Source organism: Pantherophis guttatus, chromosome 6 (genome assembly GCF_059756535.1).
Source record: "Pantherophis guttatus breed Tessera chromosome 6, ASM5975653v1, whole genome shotgun sequence".
Taxonomy (NCBI): domain Eukaryota; kingdom Metazoa; phylum Chordata; class Lepidosauria; order Squamata; family Colubridae; genus Pantherophis; species Pantherophis guttatus.
Genome location: NC_142068.1, coordinates 28335959 through 28361077, shown reverse-complemented (window position 1 = coordinate 28361077; position 25119 = coordinate 28335959). Strand labels below are relative to the sequence as shown.

Below are 25119 nucleotides of genomic sequence, written 5' to 3'. Positions count from 1 at the left end.
AAGAAAAAGAATACCCAAAACACTGAATAATTATTCTTCAGCTATTATTCTTCAGCTACTCTTCAGCTAATAATTATTCTACCAAAGTAAGGCTGAAAACATAGTATCAGAACCAATATGCAGGTTTGATTTTAAATAGAAATATTCATACTGATTGCATGTATAACTGTAAAAAATGCTACAATATATTTTAACTATGAATTATTGAACAAGGCATAATGGCCTAGGGGGTTCTAGGCCAAATCAATCATAGTATGGCTTAGTTCAGGGGGGTCAAACTGGATTTCTTTGAGGACTGGATCAGCATTGTATTTCTCCGCGGGCCAGCAGGAGGGGGACGACGGCATGGATGCCTCCTGCAGCACTCTGCCAGTCAAAACAGGGCGCAGGGGGGGCGTGCAGCCCCCTCTGCCCCGTTTTTAGTCTAAACGGCCTCCTGCAGCACTTTACTGGCCAAAACGGGGCACAGGGGGTCTCCGTGAGTTCTCTGCGAGGCCCGTTTTTGACTGGCAGAGTGATGCAGGAGGCCATGGAGGATGAAAACAGACCGTGCAGGGGCCACATGTGGCCCGTTTGGCTGGCAGAGGCACCGCAGGCCAGTCCTTTGGTATTTCCAGGCAGACCTGTGGACCGGATTTAAGCATGCCTTGAGTTTGACACCCCTGGCTTAGTTGTATATGATCTAAGTAAATATATTTCAATTGTTCTATAACAATCTGCATGGATATCATAATGATATGTGACATAACCAATAGTAATAGGTGGGTGGTTACAATCAATAAATTTTACTAAGTTAATGCATAACTGGCTCTGCACCTTCAGAAGCACTGAATAGCAATTCTCTTTACCTTAAAAGTGTTTGCCAAAAGAGGATTTTGGAAGACTTGGCCATGCTCCGGTGCTTCGCCACTGATCAATAGGTCCTTTCCATGTTGATTTCCAGGTGACTGAAGAACATGAGCATCCTGCTTCCATTGGTAAGAGGTAATCTCAGACACTGGAAAGCCCTTCTCAGCCATTTCTATTGCTGGTTGCAAAATCTGCCCCATGGAAAGCTGAATTAAGGAATACTGCATTGTTATCAATCAACATACATACACCAGTTATAAAGATTTGCAGAATACACTGAGTCACATAAACCGAAGTTAAAACTAATCAAGCTTAGCATGCCGTGTGCTAAGCACCTAGATTTTAGCTGACCTGGTTAAGTATGTTATATGAACTACAATAAAAGCTGTAAAAGTAAAGAGCTGTGAATCAACATAAAAGATTAAACTGGGATTTCCAAACAGATGGAAAATTAATACAATGGAATAGAATATTAAAATTCATTAGGTTTCTGGAAGGTTCCTCCAAATTATCCTTTTCTGAATTGTAAATTAATATGTTATTTCATGGCAATAAACGTTATCAAGTTCTATTTCAAAGGGCATTACTTTGTTCCCTCCTATGGTATCAGGTATGTGAAATCTAGGATTTGGTTTCATATATATGAATTCTAATGTAACCATGGGCAGAATATAATCTTAGCTTGAAAACATAAAAGAAATTAGTAAAATCTCAGCAGGTGATACAAGAAATTGAGCAGTATTTTTAAAATAGGAAGGAGAGAGGTCAATGGACTTTTCTTTTGCCTACCGTTCCCATATCTTAGGTAAGCGGAAGAAAGTCTGTGCAATTAAAGGAAAAGCAAATTCAGGTTCTTTTTTTTTTTTAAATGCAAACAGATTTGTGAAAGAACAAAAATAAAACAATACTACAAGAAGTCGTCAATTTATAATCACAACTGGGACCAGAATTTCCATTACTAAGATAGGCAGTTGGTAAGGGAATTGTGCCTGATTTTATTTTATGACTTTTTATGATTTTTATAAATTTTTGCCAAGGTTGTTAAGTGAATCAGTGTAGTTTTAAATGAATAACATGGTCGTTAAGTGAATCTGGCTTCCCCTCTTGATTTTGCTTGTCAGAAGACAGCTGAAAAAGTCACAAATGGTGAACAAAGGCCCATAGACACCACAACATTGATTACATGCCGGTTGCCAAGCAGCCAAATTGTAAGGACCAATTGTAAGTTACTTTTTTCAGTGCCGTTGTAACTTTGAAGAGTTGTTAAATTAATGGTTGTAAGTCAAGGAGTATCTGTAATCAATTTTTTGAGCAAGAACATTTGCTAGACTTTCACCTGTTTGCTTCCATGCAATGTGACAGCATCACACCATGCAGCAGCAGCACCAGGGATTGTGATGTTACATGCATGTCGTAAAGGCAGAGGATTTGCTTCATCAAAGCCATATTCTTTTAGCAGCTCAAGGGTGAGGGATTGTGGAGACCGTCCACTGCAAAGCAATCAGAGGTACACATGTGAAGCATATAAAACCCAACTTTTATTCAATTTAAAAAGAACAAAAAAAGACTGATGCATCACAATTAGCTTAGCAGAGCCCTGAGCATCAACCACTCAAAATAATGCAAGTGATTTCCAGGCCATTTAAATAGGCTATAACATTACAGTTCATATTCCTGGAAACTCTTGCTATTTCAACCAATTCTTGTTCTACAATTAATCTCATTACACTGCTCTCCACAATTTAGGATTCTTCACAACTCTTAGTATTATATTTCTAAAGTCCATCTGAAGACTATTCTGTCTTTCCCTCCTTAATAGATGTTCTGAGATAAGGAAAAAAAAGGGAGGGGGTAGTTACAAATGGAAGATGGAAGCCTGGATCACGTGAAATTCATACATAATTGTATAATTAAGATCTTACTTAGAAAATGCCCTCTTGTTCATTCAGGCCTTATCCCACTTGTCCTTTGCCGCGGCATAATCCCATCTCATCTAGCCATCTTCTCCCTTGTCCACATGCTGCTGCCCTCATCTCACTGCCAGCTCATGAATAAAGAAGCCAAAACTGTCATTAGCTATAGCAGTATAAAGGTCATACTTTCCTCCATTATCCCACTCCATCCCAAAGATGGATCAAATATATAACCTTTCCTTATATATTATTCAGTAAATTTGAATACAATTTAATCTACAGGGATTCCCAGTAGTTAACAAAAAAAATTACATGACATAATTAAGTTGTAAAGGCTAAACAAAACTATTTAAATAAAAAAATTAAATTAAATGGAACAACAGCAACATTCAAAACAACATCATCTTCTTCCTGTTCCGAAAACTGTTCCAAAAAACCCTGGTTCCAAAAATGAAAGAGGAAGTGGATCTAATTTTTAAGGGAGGATATGGAATGCTCTTCTAAGTAGAAGTGTTTCGTGTATTTATGATGGTTGCAGATCATCAAAACTGTTGGCTGAATATTGCTTTTTAGTCAATGGTTAGGATGCTTAATTGACAAAATAGTATCTCCATTTCTGTGTTGTGCTAGGGATGCAAAATACACCTGGAATTTTGATACCATTCAAGTAAACATTTAGCAATGTACATTATATTGAATTATGATGTATATAATAATTCAGTATTTGATACACAGTATTTGAGTTAGTATAATACTAACTATATAATACTATTTAATATCTCAGTTCTACACAGAAATTTATGAAATATAGATATAAAAGTACATGAAACTCTACATATGTCTAATGATGCTTGCACTTAGACCTGGCAGAAATATACATACTTTTTTTAATTGACAGTTTTCTGTGTTTTTCATAATAATAACACATGATGTTTGCATTGCATAAAGATATTCAATGATAGAAAAGATGATTCCAATAAGAATGATTCTTCACTAGTGAACCTTAGCAGAATCCAACCTGCATTGTGGTAAAAGAAAGAACTATTGAGATAATGCTTGTGTCATCCTCTCTTCCTTCAATCTCTCTTGTGTGTTGCTCTGGATATTTTGTGGAACAGAAATGAGATAGTGGTTCTTAAATCATGGCCTGAGAACTAGACAAAGGAGAGTGTCACATGGAAGAAGAATAAAATCAGACCTGCTTTGTTGTTCTGGTGATACTTTAAATACTAATAGAGTTGAAGGCTAGCACTGAAGATATTACCTATTCAGGTAATGAAAGATCTGCAAACAAATAACCAAGCTCAGAGAGCACTAAGGACTACATACTTCAAATAATAAATAGTTTCACCTGTGAAACTGGTAACAATAGAAATTTTGCCAGAAAATGATGCCTCTCATTTTGTTACACATCAATACAGTGTAGACATTCTCTGCAACTATAGTTCCATTTTGATTCCATGGCAATTACTAGTTTCCTTTTTCAGAAAATAGATTCTTCAAATCAAGTATCACTACTATCCTTTTTCTCAGCTGTGTATGAATACAGCTTGTGTCTCTCAAATTTTTTTACGCGTTTGTCTTGTTGTTTTTTTAAATCAAACCCTAAGCTTGAATTCTGATTAGACTGGTGTGTTATTATTTTAATACACCTAATATGCCTTTACAGCAAATTATTGCACGGAATCATAGAAAATGTTTTCCATTAGAAAATATTCCTTTAATTATATTTTCACCATTGGTCAAGTGCCATATATGGAAAAAAATTGTATTTGATATTGTTTCCTGCTTCTTTGTGAAATGTTCAAAGAGATGGGTATGTTTGGAAATCAGATTTATGAGAGATAGCACATCCTGCCCTTTGCCCTTTGCCTATGCACGACAGAAAAAGAATAAAAAAACAACTGATACTCTTTTATGGCACCCTACTATTCACTTTACTGAAACTCAACAGTAGAAGGGCAGCCATTCCCTTTGCACTGCCCGAAAGTTCAACAAAACTCAGACATAGGAAAATCAGAACCAAAAGAAAAGGAAATGAGATACACAGCTGAATTCTGACCTTTTAATTCAATACAAAAAATTCCCAAATGAAACTTTCTGTCCACTGTAATATTGTATGTACACAAAATCATTAGCAGGGACAGTTTAAAAATAAGTTAAAGTGATATCGGGCACGCAAGCCTGGAGGAACAAATCCAAAAATTGAGCAATTATTATTTGCATACACAAGAAAGCTTGTGAGAACTGCAGCAAGCCTAACAGCTATCATTAAATTGTAATGTTCTGGGATATCCAGTCCAGGAAATCTGCCTCTTTTTTCAGAAAAAGTGCATTTATCTATTTGTATTATTTCTCTATCACCAATTTTTCCACACTTCAAGCAACAGCTAGATATCCTCTCCCAATACTGATTCACCAATAAGGCCCAATCAGTTCTGAATTCAAGTGTTTTCTCTGCTTTTAATTCAGTGGCTCTGAGCAAACAGCCTATCCAGAGCCTCAGCTATATTTTCCACAACACATTTAGACAAGGTTCACCTATTCTTTCCCTTCCCTTCCTATTTCTATCACAATTCTCAGTGCCTGGTATAACAGTCTCCAGAAGCTTCAATCCTGTTTCCTTTTCAGAAAGGCTACAAAAACTGGGCTTTTTAAGCAGCTCTGGAACAGGGTGGTTTGTTACCCAGCTTTTAATTTATATTTATGTGATACATAATAGGTTTTCTTTTTCACCAAGATGGATTTTAGCAATGTTATTTGTTTTAATTGCCTTTCCTTCTTGTTTTAGCCCCAATTTTCAACTGCAACTGAGTTGGTCTAAAAATCTAATAAATAAATAATTTTGTTGCAGAGAAGCCTTTATATTGAAAGGTTTCAGGCACAGTGGAAATGTATTGAGCAAATATTCCTTGTGAATGGTAATTATTTTGTTTTTATTCTTCTGGGAGGTTTTACTTCTATGACTCATACTCTTCCATGCTTTTTTTTTTTTTTATTAATTTTGCTTGTTTGATTATTGTTTTTGTTCTGTCTGGAGAGCCAGTTTGGTCTAGTAGTTAAAGCACCAGGCTAAAACCAGGAGACTGTGAATTCTAGTGTTGCCTTAGGCATGAAAGCCGCCTTAGACATGAAAACCAGTCATTCTCCCAAACTGCCTCACAGGGTTGTTGTGGAGAATATAGGAGAAGGAAATCATATTCGGCATGTTTGTCATCTTGAGTTATTTATAAAAAAAATAAATAAAGCGGGATAAAAATAAATAAATGAATGCTTTACTTTGATCAGGCATGTCTGCATGTTTTGTTTCTCTTCTTGAACTTGGTAATGGGAACCCAGCCCTTTAGTGTTAGTCATTGTTAATTCTCACTCACCTTCCATTGAGACCATGCACCTGCTTTGTCCTTGCATCATAATACAGGCAGAAACAGTCTCCACCTAGCCCTGTACTGAATGGTTCAGTAACATTTAAAGCGGCAGCAACAGCCACAGCAGCATCTACAGCATTGCCACCCATCTTTAAAATATCTGCAACAAAGAATTTCATTAAGAATAGTGGAGTAATACTATGAAATAATAGACATTATCTTCCCCAAATTTAATGATTCCATCCACTGAAGAAGAATAAAATAAATACCAAGGCCAATATTTGTAGCAAGAGTCTGGCTTGACGCAACACAGCCATTACAGCAAACCACTGGGGATCGTCGAGAACAGAACATAAGCTGTGACATCTTTCTGAAAGTGAGGTCAATGTGAAATCTGCACAGAAAAGAAAGGAATATAGTTGTAAGGCATGTGAAGCCACATACTGTATGCTAGTCATAATTGGGATGGTGTCAGATGGCAATTCAGTAAAAAAAAATGGAAAGTATGTTTTGATTGTTATATTTATTAAATGTATATTCTTCCCAGAGGTGCTTTGGATATTGAGATGGGAAAGGAAAGGAGTTCCTACTGATTCTATTTTGATAGTTGTTGCTGACTCTATGGGGCAGTGCTTATCTCTATTTCAAGGACCATTGAGTCAGTGCTGCCTATAGACATTTCTGTGGTCATGTGGCCAGCATGTCACAGAGCACTGGGTGGCATTTAAGTTTAATAAAGAAACAAATAAATTAAAATATACTTTCCATTTTTAATTAAATAGTTAATTAGTCTGCCCAGCTCCATCTCAATTGTGGCTGACATACAACAAGAAGACATTAAAAATAAAATAATACAAAACAAAATCATCATACAAAACAAAAATCTGGAAAAAGATCACCACAACCACCAAAACTCCAAGAGTCTACCTACCCTAAACCCACCCTAACTCAAAGTCTTGGGAAGAGCCAGGTTTTAAGAGCTCATTTCAATTAGGTCAAGGTAGAGACCATATGAACCTTCGGCAAGGGGAAGCATAATTCCTGACAGCAGATGTTATAACTTAGAAAGTCTGTTTTTTTGACCCATCAAAGATCGGTTGCTGTCATACACCAAAGACAAATGCACAAAGCTTTGCAAACTCACAATAGTTGGGATCCAGGGATTCTCTGAACTTTGCTGTTCACACCTTGCGGAAAACGTTGGTAAATGTGAAACCAAGGTCAGAGAACTGCCACAACCCAATCAGTGTATTTCAACTAACTACTGAGTTACATTCAGGTATATTCAGGTATGAAGTATATTCCTCTAGTCTAGGGCAAGAGTCCCCAAATTCTCATTGACCCCTTCAAATTGTTTGATATCCCCAAATATGTATATAAAACATAATTTATGATTTGTTAATAAATTATATGAGGCTTATTTATTAAATATTACCTTAACTAAATGAGAAGGACAGACTCACTGGAGAAGAGCCTAATGCTGGGAATGACTGAGGGCAAAAGAAGAAAGGGACGGTAGAGAACGAGGTGGCTGGATGTAGTCACTGAAGCAGTAGGCGTGAGCTTAAATGGACTCCAGAGGATGGTAGAGGACAGAAAGGCCTGGAGGAACGTTGTCCATGGGGTCACGATGGGTCGGACACCACTTTGCAACTAACAACAACAACCTTAACTAACAGTACTATGAATAGTATAACAACAAGAACCATTTGGACAATCCCATCAATTCTGGGAGCCAATGAAGAACTCATATTCTATGGTTAAAATTTCTCAAAGGGCACCCTTCCTTTTTAAAACCAGGAGGGGTCAAAATAAGGAAGTCGGGATTCCCTGGGCAAACATGGGCTATTCAGAGAGCGCTGGTGACTTTAGCCAACAGAAAAAGCATCTTTCTAGATGTAAGCAAGTAAGAAGTTATGGGGGGCGTGGTTTCTTCAGCTTGGCATCCTCAAGATGAGCGTCACGAACATGCTCGGCCAGCAGACTGAGTTCAAACGATCTGGAAGAAGGCGCCAAATTGCGGGAAACGATTCTTTTCCGTGGATTAAGCCACGCTCGAGAACGTCTCCATCCCCACGTGCGCCCTCTCCCAACGCAGGCAGGTCGATGGAGACGAGACAGCTCCACCCTCGACAATCCGTCGACAGGGAAGGGCTTTCGAGAACGCAAACGGAGCAAAAGCCGTATTTCAACAAGCGGACGAAAGTCCCCCTCCTCCTACCTTTGCGTTGCAACGCCCCCCACTTAACGACGCAACAACGGCACTTGGCATTCACATTAAAAAAAAAAAAAGGCCTCGGGAAGCGGGAGCAACAAGTATTTGGGCTGTACTCACGTGACTGCAAAGCACGTGATGACCGTTCAGTTTTGTTTCCTGGCGCTGGGCGTCAAGGATGCTGTATAAGAACAGAGAATGGCTCTTCGCTTTAGTTTTACATCTCTCTAAAGAAGGCAGATTTGAGCTATCCATTAGGCTACAAGTGTATTAACAGAATACTTGGACGCACTTAACATGTGTGTGGCCTTCAGACAGTCCAAAGGTTGATAAACATTTGCAATTTAATTCCATTTCAAAAGAATTTTGCAACATTCCTCCTCTAATTGCACCTTAAATTAGTAAAAAAAATTCACCGTTGTTTTTGCTCATTGTATCCATTGGTCTGGTAAAACAGAAACGTTCAGGAAAATCCCCAAAAGTGAAATGTTGGAATTACAGTTTAACTCATTTAAGCTACAGCCTTGAATAAAATATTGATCGTTCTGAGCTATTCCCGATACAGAGTCATACTTTGAATGACCTCCCTTTTCATGCGTGGTCAGAGAGTAATTTTTTCCCAGTGCTTTCTCGCTCAAAATCCCCTTCAGTGGAAGAATGCTGTAGTCTGACATTGATATACAATAGTAGACATGGATTTCTTTGGTCCCTGCATTCGGTTCCCCGAATTGAGCATGTTTCAGAAGTGATAAATTGCTGATTTTTCTCAGTTAGCCAAACCATCTCTGAAGATGATGAAGATTGTACTTCAACATAACTAGAGCACTCTTATATTGAGTAATACTATATATTACCGATATTATTGTAAAACAGCATTTCTTAACCTTAGCATTTTTAAACTGTAGACCTCAATTCATGTGGAGTTGAAGTCTGTACACTTTTAACAGTTGCTAACATTGAGAAACACTGCTAAAAAAAGGACATTTGCAAAGAAATGTATTTATATAAATGATCAAATTCATGTGGCCACCTAACTTACACATAGGCGACTCTGGGTGACCTACAATATTTTTAAAAAATCATAATATGAAAACCCATAAAAACCTTCCCCACCTCCCCCCCCCATCCTATGACATCAGCAACATAATCAAATAAATCGATTGATTGACTCCATCTTCATTCATGATTCCCAGCCCTGCTTACAAAACTATGTCTTTAGGGTATTTTGGAAAATCAACAGAGTGGGACCATTCATACCTGGCGGGGAAATGTTCCGCAGAAAAGGGACAACTACAAGAAGGTCTTTTTCATGATCCCACCAGATATACAAAGAGTTGCCAGGTGTCCACTATTTGAGCGGACAGTCTGCTTTTTTCACATTATGTTCACTATTTTTTTTCACAAAATAGTGGACATTTTTTTTATTCAAAAGCTTTATGATGAAATGGTATGTAATCTAAAGCTGCACAGTCTAAGAGAATAAGGATAGGAAAATCGTGTTTTGTCTTTTTTTTCATAAGTTAGAATGAGACAAAGATCGAATATCCATTGAATTCGATTCTCAAAAAAAAATTAATGATGAGATTAAAATAAAAATATATTATAAAATTATGTACAGTTCACATTTTTAAAATATATTGTAGCTTGTGTCGACTGATCTAAAATGGCGTCGAGTGATGAGAGTGACAGCAGCGAGATTTCGAATTCTTTAAAACGAAAGAGAGGAGTGTGCAAATACACCAAAAACTGGGAAGCTACTTTTGCATGGATTACCAACAACGAAACCGACAGAACAAATACGATTGCCTACTGTAAATTGTTTGTAAGAAAATATATAATTTAATTGTAAATTTTTTTTTATTTTTTTACCACTTACCCCCCACCCCCCCGCTTGTCCGCTATTTTTTGGAAGCAGACCTAGCAACCCTAGATATATATCCCTAATTATGGGACATACTCAGCCTGCTGGTCTGGGTAGATGTAAAAGGAGAGGGGCAGTCCTTCAAATACTCTGGCCTCAAACCATATAAGGCTTAATACTACTATTATTACTAGTAGAAATAGTAATGTAGCATTATGTGGTTTTGTTTAACCTAACACTTGTTTTCTTTCCCTTCCACTCATGCATGTATTTTAGCATGTATTTGCAACAAATACATTTTCATGCATGCAGTGAGATGAACACAAAAGCTTAGTCCACCATAAGAGAATACATTAGCTTTAAGATATTGCTGGGCTTGTTTGAATATGTGCTATAACAAAATAATTAACTATCTGGAATGTGAGACTTAGTCAGCAGTGAACAAACATTGCACCAGTCCTCTTACTGCTCTTATTAAGGGCAGAAAGAGAAACAGGCAAAAAATGTATTTTGCAAAATTAATGACAAGTCTTACGCGTTTCAGTCATAGAAATGCCTTCCTCAGAGCTTTTTGAATAAAGGCAAAACATTACACTTTTCTTAAAAAATTATTTATTAATTTGTTTGTTTGTTTGTTTGTTTTCTATAGTAGCCCATCTCAATTTATTAAGAGACTTGCTATATTCATTCAATTCATGTACTGACCTTAAGAGACTTGCAACAATCAAAATATGGGTTACTGATATTTTTTCCAAACAAAATACAGCAGCAGATTACTATATAGTAATTACTATATTGTGACCATTTTTAATTGTTTTATGATTATTTGCCAGTCACTTGTTTGAGATGGGCGACTACAAAAATTAAATAATCAATAAATAAATGAATACTGCATCTGTTCTCCTGGGAGTAGAGCATGATCTCATTTATGAATCATTAATTTATTAATCCAGGTTGCTGGTATGTAACTTTCAGTGGTCACTTCAAATTCCTATCTCTGTCAAAATAAACATAATTACTAAACTCTCCAAAGTCAGAAATTGGATTTAATGGAAAACAACTATAAAAAAAATAATAAAAAACACACACTTACATACAATTTCCGAGGTCTATATATATTTGTATTTTTATTCGGAAGATACACTGGTATGATATAATATTTTTGAAAAAGGATATTGAAACAATATTCTGAAGAAAAGTAAGAACAAAATATTTCTTCACTGTTGCCAAGATAACTGTATGACTATGGCTATGTGGTCACCAGAATCAGGCTTGAATTAAACTTTAACTTTCCACTTGGCCATGAAAGGTTTCCCTGTTTGGGTATCTGACATGTAGTTTTCACTGGTAGATGTTCGTTCTTCTTCCTTGACTGTTTCTTGTCTTGTTCATTCACTAAGTTGTGTCCTATTCTTCATGAGCCCATGGATCATAGTACACCAGGCCTCCCTATCCTCCACTATCTCCCACAGTTTGCCCAAATTCATGTTCATTGCATTGATAACACTGTGTCTAACCGTCTCATCCTCTGCCATCCCCTTCTCTTTTTGCCTTCAATCTTTCCCAATATCAGGGTCTTCCAATGAGACCTTTCTTCTGACAGCTTCTAGTGTTTGGCATCTACCTATCTGATGTATCTGCCAGTAGAGTGCTTGAAAAGAGGAATGGACAGACAGACTGCTTTACCATCTTCTCATTGTTGGGACTTGAAGAAAAATGGGCAACCCCCTTCTCAATTTCACCTGGTCAAGAAAAGAGGGAGGAAGGCAGAGATTGGCTGGTTGGCTGTGACTTCTATCAGTGAAGTCACAGCCTTGTGACTTCTATATCTATTTTAAAAAGCCCAGCCTTGTTTTGTTGTGCAATAAACATAGATAGGAAAGGAGTCCTTGAGCACCAACTGCACTGAATTGCCCCCTATAGCATCTAATGTGTAACACTTCTAATAAGCAGTTGCCTAGGTTGTCAACCTCAGTCATTCAGCATTTCCTGGTAACGCTACAATAAAAATTAATCATTTCTGGCATATTTTTGCCAATATTTAATAAGTGCAAGCAACATTCAGTTTCACCTGCCTGCTCATGTCAGTTTATGCAAAGTTAGTCTGGCAACCAAGCATCCTGAAACCAGAATGTCTATCACACTGATAAGAGTGTGGCCCCAAAGCAGGAATATCTTTATGGATGAAAGAAAGAAAGGCAAGAATAAACCTTGCTTTTCCTATAAATATAGTGTTTATTTTATACTTAGTTGTTAGTTTAATTGTTAGTTTAATTATTAAATTGTTTATTGACAGTTCCAATAGAATTTACTATTTGTCCTTGAATCTCCATTTGCAAAGCTTCTAGTTTCACTACTGGTGAAGTGGTGATGAAGCCTGAGAGTCGGATCTCTAACCTAGACACTCATTTGTAAGTTAATATACTGTTGCATTCATCTCATCACTAAGGAAGTAAATGTAATATACCAAATACACTCAAAATATAGAATACAGATGTAAATATATTTACAGACCCCTCACATCCTGGACATAAACTGTTTCAACTCCTACTCTCAAAACGATGCTATATAGCACTGCACACCAGAACAACTAGACACAAGAACAGCCATCACTCTGCTAAACAAATAATTCCCTCAACACTGTCAAACTATTCACTAAGTCTGCACTACTATTAATCTTCTTAATCGTTCCCATCACCCATCTCCTTCCACTTATGACTTTGTTGCTTGTATCCTTACGATTTATATTGATATTGCTTGTTTCCTGATTGCTTATTTCTACCCTATGACTATCAATAAGTGTTGTACCTTATGATTCTTGATTAACGTATCTTTTTTTTATATACACTGAGAGCGTATGCACCAAGACAAATTCCTTGTGTGTCCAATCCCGCTCGGCCAATAAAAAATTCTATTCTGTTCTGTTCTGTTCTGTTCTGTTCTGTGCTGTTCTGTTCTGTTCTGTTCTAAATGGAATCATTGCAGATTTAGTTTTGCACCAATGCAATAATTATATAGACAAAAAAATGCAAGTAGAACTAAAACTTGATAGCATAAAGTTATTGAACATACTAAGAATAGCTTAATTAAAAAAAATATTAGTTCTCATTGGCCGTTCAGTTGTTTTTTCAAAGATAATGTTTCTGAATTTCAAGTACATATTCACCTGTAATGTGCCCAGAGGAATTAATTCACGGAAATGCATAATAAAAAAGCAAGAAAAAAATGAGGAATATTAAAATTTAACCATTCTTAAAACAGAACTGATGAAATCAGTGAAACTTAAGTCCACTAATATCAATGAGTCAGTTCATTTGACATTCTTGGATGGGTATTAAACAAGTGTGGCATACAAAGCCACACAATGGGTTCCCTTGTGATTAAGATGTACCTCCATGACAGATTGATGCATGATTCATCATAAATTTATTCCCTCTTCAGCTTCCAAGAGGGAAGGTGAACATGAAATTAGCTCTTCCTTCTGATCTCTGAACACAGGGTCAGGAGACCAGAAAGTCTACTAAGTCCAGCATCTCTTCTATTCCCATTTTTTCCCCACACCAAGGGTCCCCAACCCTTGACCATGGACCAGTACCGGTCTGTGGCCTGTTAGGAACTGGGTTATACAATTGCAGCAGGTGAGCAAGAGAAGCTTCACCTGTATTTGCAGCCACTCCCCAGAGCTAGCATCATCACCTCAACTTCACCTCAGATAATCAGAAATTAAATTCTTATAGGAGCACAAAACCTACTGTAAACTACACATGCGCAGGATCTAGGTTGCACTTCTCCTGTTCATGCAGTCCATGGAAAAATGGTCTTCCACAAAACCAGTCCCTGCTGCCCCACACTTCTTCATAGACATTAAGAGAGGTGACATAACTGGAACAACATCTTTCTCCCACCCCCTTCTTTAATCCCAATTGGTCCAACACCTATTTTCACATTGGGAAAAAAGAAAAAAACTCTGAATAGCAGCTGATCAACCACCTCACCGCTAAGATGCTACCTAACCATTGCTACCACATAGCAAATCAGGACTGACTTTGTTTTGATATGTCATTTAATATTAAATCAATGAATAAATAATTGAATGACTGCATTATGTTGACATGCTCATTATGTCTTCTGTAAATATGAGTAAATATAAGTCAAGATGCAAAGTCAATTCATCCATTAATCACATTTTATATTTAAAACATAATACAATTTAGCTTTGCTCCTTCCAAACTAAAAAAAGGGGAAAATATTTTCTTTATGATAATGTTCCATTCTTTACAAACAGAGCTGAAAGTGGAAGGTTGAGAAACTGGTGAAATTAAAAAAAAACCCATTGTAATTGTTTTCCAACAGATAACTGGTAATAGCATAAATCAGGTGGTGTTTCTTAAGATGTAGGTCAATTCTCCCTAAATCCCCTGAAATTTTGGTAATATGAAAATATGTTAATCTTTCAATAGATTAAGTAAAAACAAACAAACAAACCATGCAGTACCCCAACCTAAAGTGAATCCTGTGATATTAATAAGTAGAATAAGTACTATCAGGTCCATCATCTTTGGCTTAGTGCCTCTCTGGTATCTCCCATCAAAGCACTGGGGAAGGCAGGAGGAACAAATGGGCAATAAAGCTGTATATGTCTGCTGGGAATTTGGGAGGGGGGAACAATTGAAAAAGAGCAGAGCATTTTGTAATCCGGTTCATGCCTGGCATCTTCAAGGTCATTTGCCCTGAGAGTGGAATTTCATCAGCCTAAACACCTCAGTGTTTCCCAAAACATCTCGGTGATGTCGGATTGGCTAAAGATGGACTGGTCATGGGTGGAGGGATGGGGAACCAAGCAACATAGTTTTGTATTGTTGCGCGGGAACTTTAGATTCTGCCTGACCGTATGCAATCAGCATCTCTTAGTAAAAGTATCTTTTGTTTCAACCAAATGGAATTGAGAGTTTTCCTTCCCTAAGGGATCAGACTGGGGCAGGTCTGACAAATGCATACATTTTGTTCACTCAAGGTTAGCCTAATTATGATTTATTGAATAAATTACATACAACACAAACATTTGATAGATGATCCTAAACCAAAGTGTCCAAGTTGTATCTACGTAGAATGAAATTTCCACAGGGTTGCAATCCTACATTTTAGAATAAAGGTTAAGAAATCTATACATATTCTTAGCCTTATTTTTCAATATAAAAATTCTATTGAACCATGCAGAGAAAGTAGCTAACAAACCTTTGATCTGCTTACTCAATCTCCCTATCATTCTTTGCTTTTACAGCTTTTATCTTGTTCTTCTTTCAAAGACCCGATAGATTATTAGGATGCCACCCATTAAAATTAGTGAGTAATGTAATGGTACATGAAGTAATCATTCATTTTTATTTGTACTGTGGATAAGAATCTGAAATCTTTTCCTTTTTTTCCAATCTAACGAGAGAGAAAGTTCACCAGCCCAAATCTTCTACCATCGATGAGAAAAGAGGTTACAATCATCTTCTTCCAACTACTGACTTTCTTGGGGTGGATAGTAGAATATTAACAGAGCCTCTGGTTGTCATGACAAATTCAGTGGCTGTTCTGAACATAATCTCATTAGGGCGGGAGAGATGCAGAAATATGAGATCATGACAGTGTTAGGCTTATAAATTGTCAGACCTCTGCGCTGCTGGCAGACTGAAGTCTATGAAAGAAAGTGGAATCGAAAACACAAGTGGGTTGAGGCTATAAGACTATAAGAAGACTATAAGAAACTTCGGCTAAAAATTACATCAAGATCAAAGGAAAGGTCTACCTTTTTTAGTGGAATTTGCAGTACCATTTTGAAATATGTGTTGTGGAGGGTGTGCCAAGTGTCTTGGAGTTACTCTCATTCCTTTAACCATACTATGCGTTCTTGCCAATATTCTGTTATTTTTTCCTGGAGGAACAATTGAAATTAGCGACCATATTTCCGATGAAGTTTGGTACTTTGGAGGAATTTTGGGTTCTGGTGTACTGGTGAGTAATCAAGTACCCTGTGCTTTTTCTTTTTATCATCAAGAGTTTACAGGCTTTATAGAAGTATTAATACATAGAACTTTGTTGCAATCTATCATTGGAATTAAATTATTATCTGCTGAATAAGCAAGATTGAAATTAAAAATATAATTCACAAATATGAATTCAATTTGTTATTAAGAAAACAGATGCTGATCTGATGATGCAGCAACAACATATATATCTAGATATCTTTGGTGAATAAACAGATAAACATCATTTTGTTAGATCAGACCAACACTTTATTAGCCTAGCATTGTTTTGTTAGAGCAGTAACCAATGTAGACTAGAAAAGAATATAAACAGATTTCTATAAAATGTATTTTTGGTTACCTTTCCTCTTTTTTTCTATTTGATTTTTCTTTTTGTGTTGGGATATTTCCAGTCAGAGGCTAACCGTTAAACTTGAAAGTGATTTCTAGTGCATTCAGTGGCTTTTTCCAGTTCAATATGCTTAGGGTAACCTCATCATTGGACCAGAATGATCCTGTTGCTTACACAATTGTAAACCTGCTGGTTGCAATGACAACATTTCAGCAAGAAAGAAGAAATGGCATTGCAGCATCCAGATTAGATGCAACTAAATAGAGAAAGATTATGGCCTCATTGTGATTTTCTGTTTTATCCAGATGGTGTTTCCTGCTTTGGTCTTTTTGGGTCTTAAGAATAATGATTGTTGTGGATGCTGTGGAAATGAAAGCTGTGGAAAAAGATTTGCGGTAATTATGAAAGCAAAAGGAACCTCCAATCCCAATCTAATGATTAAGAAGGAAATATATATTCCATTCATCATTACACTACCATATACAGGATGGCCTTGATAACTAGGCTCCGTTTGAGCCTGCCACACCCAAAGAAATACTTAGGAAAAAAGCATTTTAGATTTTACTTCTGAAAATAGACTCATATTCATTTTGCAGATTTTAATCCTTAACAAAATCATGAATGGTTTGTGTATCTCTGTCCCGAACTTTTTTTTTCTGCAAAGTTTTTCAATTTTTTGAATGTAATGGTTTTGTGTGGCTCAATGACAACAATACATAATCTTAGATTTCTTAGATGCACTCTATATTTGGGTTTTTTTAGGATAGTTGGGGGAAAACTCCACATCCCTTGTTAATAAATTGGATGATTCTCAATTGTATTACTATCATAGGAAAAGGATTTTATAAATTCTTTTTCTAATAATTTTCCATGTTATATCTATGATTATCCTGGATCATGGTTCTACCCCTTGATCATTTTTCTGCCTTTTTTAATGAACTAGATTCCATAGCCTTTTTTTTTTTTTTTACCCTTTCCATGATGCTACTTCCCCAAAGGGATAGGGGCCAGGACAAAACTTGATTTAATTAAATTGAATATTAATTGTAATGAGCTAATTCAAACTAGCTACCATTAGTACAGTTCCCCACTATATGCTTAATCATGTCTCCTTTCTGCTACATTAACAATTGTAATCTAGTTGCAACATGTGGTGGGGCTTTGTGGGTTAAATTGGACATTGAAAGTTAAATTGCTCGAACTATCTTAACAATTATTCTGGGGTATTTGAAACAAATTTTGGCAAGTAGTGATCAGATTCATGAAGTAAAGAAGGCTGAATATTTGGCTTTGTATTCTAGGAGAAAGGGACATAAAAATGATTCATTAAAAGCAAATTAAACGTTATAAAACCTCTGGACTGAGGTCTTAACTAGAGTATACCACTCAGCTTTCTTATAAGGTCAACTACTTTAGTCTATTGAATTTAATTTGTAAAGATTTTGTAGTTCATGCCATGTCGTGAATTTCTGTCATGAAGTTCCATACGATCCCTGAACTAAGAAAATTTCAGTAGATTTAGAGATAATGATTTTTTACTTTTTCATATGCCATTTGTGACCAAAATAAACCAACTAATTATATAAACATACAAGCATCAGATTTGATCTCATCTTTTCTCTTGTTGCTGTTCTCTCTTGTTGGCAGATGTTTAGTTCTATAATATTTGCAGTAGTTGGAATTGTGGGAGCTGGATACAGTTTTGTTGTGTCAGTTGTGGCTTTGAACAGAGGCCCGAAGTGTAACATTCATAGCAGCAATAGTAGCCAGTGGGAGTATCCGTTTAATAATGGGTAAGATACATTTAATGCTTATTGTTATTGTTATGTACTATTATGTTTCATCACACAGTCAGCCAGATGTTCAGGCTGGATTTAGCATTTTTGTCAGCCTATGGTGTCCTTCCCAAGGATCTGGGATACTCATTATTGTTATTGCTATTTTTATTTAGCCATTATGTAGCAACATGATTGACATCGTGTGATATTACTGAAAAACAGCCTTTTTCAGTCAATGCTCTTCAGATATGTGGGACTACATCTTCCTCATGAGGGGAGGTATTGGACTCCTACTAACCTGACGACACCTTGCTGGGGATGGCTCCAGAAGGCATGCTGTAATCTCACTTAAAAAAATAAAAATTTATGAGACTATATAGAAAATATTCGTTATGTGCCATAAGTCAGTGTTGACTTTTAATGACCACATAGATCAGGGGTGTCAAACTCAAGGCCCAGGGACCAGATCCGGCATGTTGGGTGCTTAGATCTGGCCTGCAGGGCCGCACTGGAAACAGAGAAGGACCCACAGTGCCTCTGCCAGCAAAAATAGAGCTGGCGAGGGCTGCTTGCGGCCCTCCCGAGCTCCATTTTCCCTGGCAGAGGGTTGCAGAGACTGTCCCAGCCAAAAATGGAACTTGGTAGCCCGTTTTCACTGGCAGGGCGCTCAGGCCACCACAGGTGCCTCCCCAAACCGAGTGACATCATGCTGGCCATGCCTACCCTGGCCACGCCCACCCTCACCCCCTGAGGTCAAACACAACCCTGATGCAGCCCTTAATGAAATTGAGTTTGACACCCCTGATGTAGATAGACCATGTTCAGAATGTTCTATAAATAAATTGGCCTTTCAAGTCTTCCAGAAGTATATCCCTCACCACAGTAATTGAGTCCATCCACCCTGCTACTGGTCATCCTCTTCCTCCCATTCCTTCCACGTTTCCCACCATTAAAGACTACTCAAGAGACCCACATCTTTGCATAATATATTCAAAATATAGCAATTTGAGTCTGTTGGTTCGTTCTTCGAGTGACAACTCTGGATTGATTTATTCTTTGAATATAGAAAAGAAGCCATAACAAAAATATGGAATGGCAAAGTACATTTTGTGTTAAGTGTACCACAGGGGGAAAAAAAGACAGCTGGTACCTTTCCTGAAATTTATCATTCCAAAAGATATAAATAAGGATCCTTTGGTAGAAACATATCATTATCTGAATTCTATTGATCAGACAAAATAAGGTAATTTTAAAAGAAATGCATATTTCCATACGAACTCTCAGACGTACTCTGCCACTATTGTGGACCCCAGGATTAGTCTCAACTCTCAAAATCTGTCAGAAACATTGAGCTATAATCATTTGCAAATGCCAGGTATTATTTTCTTTTTTGATAATGGCTCCAAGTTCTGTGTCACTGTATCTATGTGAAGATCATTAGATATAGCCACATTTCATTTAAAATATTTATTTATTTTAGCTTATACATTTGCCATCATTAGATCCCTTAGAAATTTACTGGACTGTTTCATTCTTATTGATAAATAAATTAAGAGAATAATTCTGGTGAATCCTTCAGGCTGCGAACCATCCCAGTTTGAAAATAAAGGAACCTCAATTCCTCTTATTCCATTCCAGCAGTCTTTCCTTGACTAGACATTTTATTTGATGGTCCACATTTTTCATAAATTAAACTTGGCCAAAATGTAACCAAAGGAGTTTTGTTTTGTTTTTTAAATATCTGTTCCATGCAGATTGTATGGAAAGAATTCTGAAAAAAAATTGTTGAGATGGTGGAAGATATTTCGCTAGCCATGTACTTCTGGTAATCCATTGTGTCCATTAAGATACAGCTTAATCCTTTTTCAAATGGGTATCAGTTTTATTTTATTAGAACCCAGAGATTACCATTAGATGCATACTATTATATAATAGGCATAGATCTGTCCTGGCTTATGGCACATTTATGAGCTAGGAAAGTAAACATACTGTAAAATGTAGGCAATGGCTTCTATAACAGACACATATTCTTTTTCTCCCCGCAGCGATTACCTTGGGGATCATGATTTATGGCTGATGTGCCAGTCCCCAGAATCCATTGTCCCCTGGAATCTGACACTCTTCTCTCTGCTTCTGATAATGAGTGGAATTCAATTGGTCTTGTGTGCCATTCAGGCAATCAATGGTCTCTTTGGAGCTCTCTGCGGAGACTGCAAATGTTGTGGGTGCTGTGAGGTAAGAATGCTTTCATATTCCAGTATGCCAGCTTCTCATTTTCTGTGTTGATGTGCTATTGTTTACTTATTGTATTTTCTTAAATACTTGCGGCAAATTGACAAGACGGCAGTTTCTCTTTGAGTATCAGAAAAGACTTTCTGGTAGTAAATTCAGATTGACAGTGGAATCTATGAAACTGAAAGCTTCTCCTTCACTGGGTATATGAACTAGAGTCTGACTGAACAGTCATCTTTTAGTAATACTCTAATTTTGATTCTCAAATTTCAGCTCCCAGAATTCTCCAGCCATCTTTGAATTCTGGGAGTTGAAGTCCGAGAGGCTTAAAGTTGCAAGGTTGGAGACCCCTGGTCAAGATGAGATTTCTAAATCTATAATTCTATTTTCAGAGAGAATACTTAAGCCAGAGCATAACCGTTTTGTTGTTACAGTAGCTTGTAAGTTGCTAAATTGGTAGAAGTGTTCTAAGAAAATAACATATTTGCTTCCAGAACTTTGCAGAATTGTTAGGTTATTTATCAGACTTTTTAAAAAAAGGTATTTGTAATTTATACACATGAGAATAGCCGAAACTAGTAGCTACTGTAAAGCATGTCCATATACATACATATTATTTGTGCCATAATTTAATTAATCATCATAATTTAGTTTGTCAGTCTAGATCTTAAACTAACTTCTAGTACTGTAGTTGTATTTTAATGGCATTCTGAGCAGCTATCAGTACGTGGCAATGCTTGATCTCCTTTCATACAAAACGTCCTTATCTAGTTTGCGTATACCAAGCCTCCATCCAAGAGAATTCACAAGGCTGCTGAATCCCAATCAGTGGAGCATTAGAACCAGGGGTGAAATCCAGCAGGTTCTGACAGGTTCTGGAGAACCAGTAGCGGAAATTTTAAGTAGTTCAGAGAACCGGAAAATACCACCTCTGGCTCCCCACCCAGGAGTGGGGAGGGAATAGAGATTTTGCAGTATCCTTCCCCTGGAGTGGGGTGGGAATGGAGAATTTGCAGTATCCTTCCCCTGCCACGCCCACCAAGCCACGCCCACCAAGCCACACCATGCCCACTAAGCAACGCTCACAGAACCGGTAGTAAAAAAAATTGAATTTCACCACTGATTAAAACTCTTTTCTTTATTTTTCAACCCTGTAGCAATATTGATTTATTCTGCAAGGCTCATTTTCCCACTAGTAACTCCGCTATCTCTTTCCACAAGAATCCCTGTCCTTTCCTCCATGCTTTCTGGGAAGCATTGGGGCTGTTGTGGTGGGAGGTGGTAAAGGACCCATTCTTGGAGGTTTTGGTGGAAAGAAGCAGCAGCAGAAAGACTTCACTTCACTCCCCTGACACCAGTGGTCAAAATCATAACCCTGCCTTGTGTGAGGATGTCAACTTTGCTGACCTCATTTTCAGGGCAGGATGAAGGAACCACTGAGAAGACAAAGTTTTACCACATTAGGACTATTCTCACATTGGAATTTGACCCTCAGACTCACCTTTTGGGCATAAAAGAGGGCTACTAAATTAGGGCTAACAGGGTGAATTAAACCTGGGTTTCTTACTACAATAAAATGCTGTCTAAATGTTAAACTATGACTAACAGTAGCCAACATTTTTCTTTGTTCTTTAGGGAAATGGAACAGTTTAAAGAAGATGATTGCAATATATCAGCTATGATAACACAGAATATCCCTTTTTGGACTTTCCTCTTAATATGAAGGGCCACATGTTTTTATATGAAACAGGCCCAGAATGAGGAGTCTTTTCTCATGATGTAGCAGAGCCACTTTTTCCCACCTGCGCTTATTTTTCCTCGCATATTTAGCACCAGTTGGGCTACAGCATATTTATTTTTGTAATAAATTCTTTTCCAAAACAAAGTGAGACAACACCGGTTGCCATTTTTGGCTCCTTTCCTTCAAGAGGCAAAATAATACACCACTTTATGGTTTATGTGAAGATGATCTGTGTTGGAAATAAGTCATATAAATGGAATAATAATACTAATTTGCAATTACAGTTTAGATCTGTAATGACAATACCTTTAATATCATCAAACAATATCTGCATAGCCCAGATACTTGGAAAGGACTCGATAAGTGGATAAAAATGCCAAATCCAGTCTAAACATTTGGGTGACTGTGCAACCAACTATAGTAATAATAATAATTTATAGGAGTGCGAGATAGAAGTTCACACTTGGAATGTTTATAGACTCTGGAGAGGTTTTTCTTTATCCTCCATTATTCCCTGTTGTTTCTTAATTACTGTTTTACTGCACGTTAGTCTGTGTTCCTACAAGTCAAATGTTAAGCTCCTTCATATGTTGTATGTTAATGTGTTAGTATATAGAAATATTTCATTTTCTAAATAAACATTATTTTGAAACAAATGATATAAAAATAATAAACCATAATTTAATTAAAAGTTTGTGGTAGTGTAAAGTGGACTGCATCTGCCTAGAACAGTGTTTCTTAACCTAGGTAGCTTGAAGATGGGTGGACTTCAACTCGTTGAGAAACACTGGCCTAGAACAAATCAGACAATTGAGTGGCTGGTTTACTAGCCATGTAGCTTGAAATAGAAGATTCAGTGGTTGCAAATTCATTCTACTGGGCTTTTAGCTTACCAAATGTTTGTCATGTTAGCTTCCAGAAAATAGTCCCTCCTTTTCTGTCAACAACTCTGTTAATTTGTTTTCTCAAGGCTGCTATGATCACCCCATTGAGAGGTAACACATATGCCTTTTTGCAGTTGGCTAATTAGAGTTGCTATCTAGAAATCAAAAGGTGTAGCTTTGCTTCTTGTTTCTCCCACTTTTTTTCTTCCTGCTTTCTGTCTCACGTGGAACCTACCACAGGGTAGAGGCTCTAGCATTAAAATGGTGACAACTTTCAAGTATCTTCCTCCTTTCCCTCCCTTCAGTAATGATAGTTTTCTTTTAAGATGTAAATGTTACACTAAGTTCTGTATCACTATGCACCATAAATATGACCTTTATTGGTTTACCAGATTGAAAAAGAACAGTGATTGTTATTCCAGAATTTGTAGGCTTCCTGTCTGCAGTTGGCATAGCTCAATAGTTAAGTTGGTTTGCCCCTTTTGGAAGTAAAGCCATGGCTTATATTCTACTAACTAGCCAGAAAGAAGCATTTGTGTTTTGGACAGCCTCACATTAAGAGAATTTGGGAAAGGTGTCCTCATCAGTCAGAAGAGAAGCCATGGACACTGAACTAAATCTACCACTCTTCTCTTAAAGGCATTGGTGAATTGTCTTGCTTTTGGCTCATAAGAAAACCTTATTTATGATTGGCTCTGTTCTCAAATAAGAAACTTTCATCTGCTTAATTTCTTTGTCTTGAGGTGACTTTCAACAGGAGCAAGGGCAGATATGCTGGCAATCCCAACAAGCATTTTGAATTAACACTGATACAACTTCAGTGTTGTATAGAATTATCTGATGGAATTATCAGTATCCAAGCTTGTGTTTTTTAATCCAAAGATTTCTTCTTTTTTTTACATACATATGAGTTTTATTGAAGCTTTAAATAAGAAAATAAAAACTAATATAAAGGAAAGAAAAAAGAGAAAGAAATAAAAAACCAAAGAGTTGAAGAAAAGAAAAAAATTGAAGAAAAATAGAAAAGAAAGAAAAAAATACAAAAAACTGGTTTCCTATTTTTTTCACAGCACTTATATTACAAGCCCTCTTTCCAAAACTATATCATAATAGCTTTCTTTCTATAATCTGTCCTATTTAATCATTATTTTTATCCAAAGATTCCTGTGTAAATTAAGAATATTGTGCTAATTTTTTTTTTTGCAAATTATTAAAGTGGTATTGTTGGTTTATGTAAATTTGTAACATGTGTTAATTATACCTTGTGATTCAGGTTTACCAAAAACAAACCCCAATGCTTGAGTTGAAAACTTGTCAAAGGCCATTGCATTTTAGTCCAATGTAGTTTATTTAAAATATGTTCCATTAATTTTAGTGGATCATATTTCCAATTGCATTTCAAGGAAAATTATGACTTTAATCTCCCTATTCTTCATAAGTATGTATTCCTTGCTTGCCATCATGCATTCGAGAATTTGATCATTTGGGGAGGAGATATACTGTTTGTGCGTACATAGAAAGTATGTATATAATTAAAGATACATGTGATGGAAGAATTTTCATTTTAGCATGTTGTGAATAGTGTTCTGACTTGGCCCTGTATCTGTTACTAAAATCTGTACACCTCAATAAGGCCAATATTTTGAAACAAATAAAATCTCCAGTTTTGCATCCCTGCTGTACATAGTTATCTGTTCTTTTATTTGCACTATTTATTTGGCTAGCCCCGGTTAGCTATGCTTGATTCCACAATTTCCTCACCTAGAGAATATTACCTAACCGCTAACTGTTTCTTTGCAAACATGTTTCAAAGTCCTTGCTGTAGCAAACATTCCTAAACGTGGATAACCAGAGGTTCAGTGCCTTCAATGACAAAGTCACCATGTTAATATTTCAGCAAAAAAAAAAAAACAAC

The 25119-nt window shown here is 36.7% G+C and overlaps 2 protein-coding genes across 8 annotated transcripts in view; one reads left to right on the top strand and one right to left on the bottom strand.

The window, feature by feature from the left end:
- LOC117678297 (uncharacterized) overlaps window positions 1-8509 on the bottom strand; it is a 33913-nt gene extending 25404 nt beyond the window's left edge. The window contains exons 1-7 of one of the 7 annotated variants that reach the window (XM_087872630.1): window positions 8352-8422; window positions 6400-6524; window positions 6137-6290; window positions 3645-3780; window positions 2772-2893; window positions 2186-2339; window positions 849-1055 (exon numbers count right to left, since the gene is read on the bottom strand). In XM_087872630.1, the coding sequence (XP_087728756.1) occupies window positions 849-1055; window positions 2186-2339; window positions 2772-2794 (384 nt within the window). In that variant the 5' untranslated portion in view covers window positions 2795-2893; window positions 3645-3780; window positions 6137-6290; window positions 6400-6524; window positions 8352-8422. Of the gene's footprint in view, window positions 1-848; window positions 1056-2185; window positions 2340-2771; window positions 2894-3644; window positions 3781-6136; window positions 6291-6399; window positions 6525-7565 lie in introns of all 7 variants that reach the window. The other 6 variants (XM_087872628.1, XM_087872631.1, XM_087872629.1 and 3 more) reach the window with 6 other exon arrangements.
- Window positions 8510-15879: 7370 nt separating this feature from the next.
- TM4SF4 (transmembrane 4 L six family member 4) lies at window positions 15880-22976 on the top strand. The gene is made up of 5 exons (XM_034439260.3): window positions 15880-16206; window positions 16875-16964; window positions 18217-18362; window positions 20393-20582; window positions 22215-22976. The coding sequence occupies exons 1-5, from the start codon at window positions 16036-16038 to the stop codon at window positions 22230-22232; spliced, it is 615 nt and encodes a 204-aa protein (XP_034295151.1). The 5' UTR covers window positions 15880-16035; the 3' UTR covers window positions 22233-22976.
- Window positions 22977-25119: the final 2143 nt, after the last annotated feature.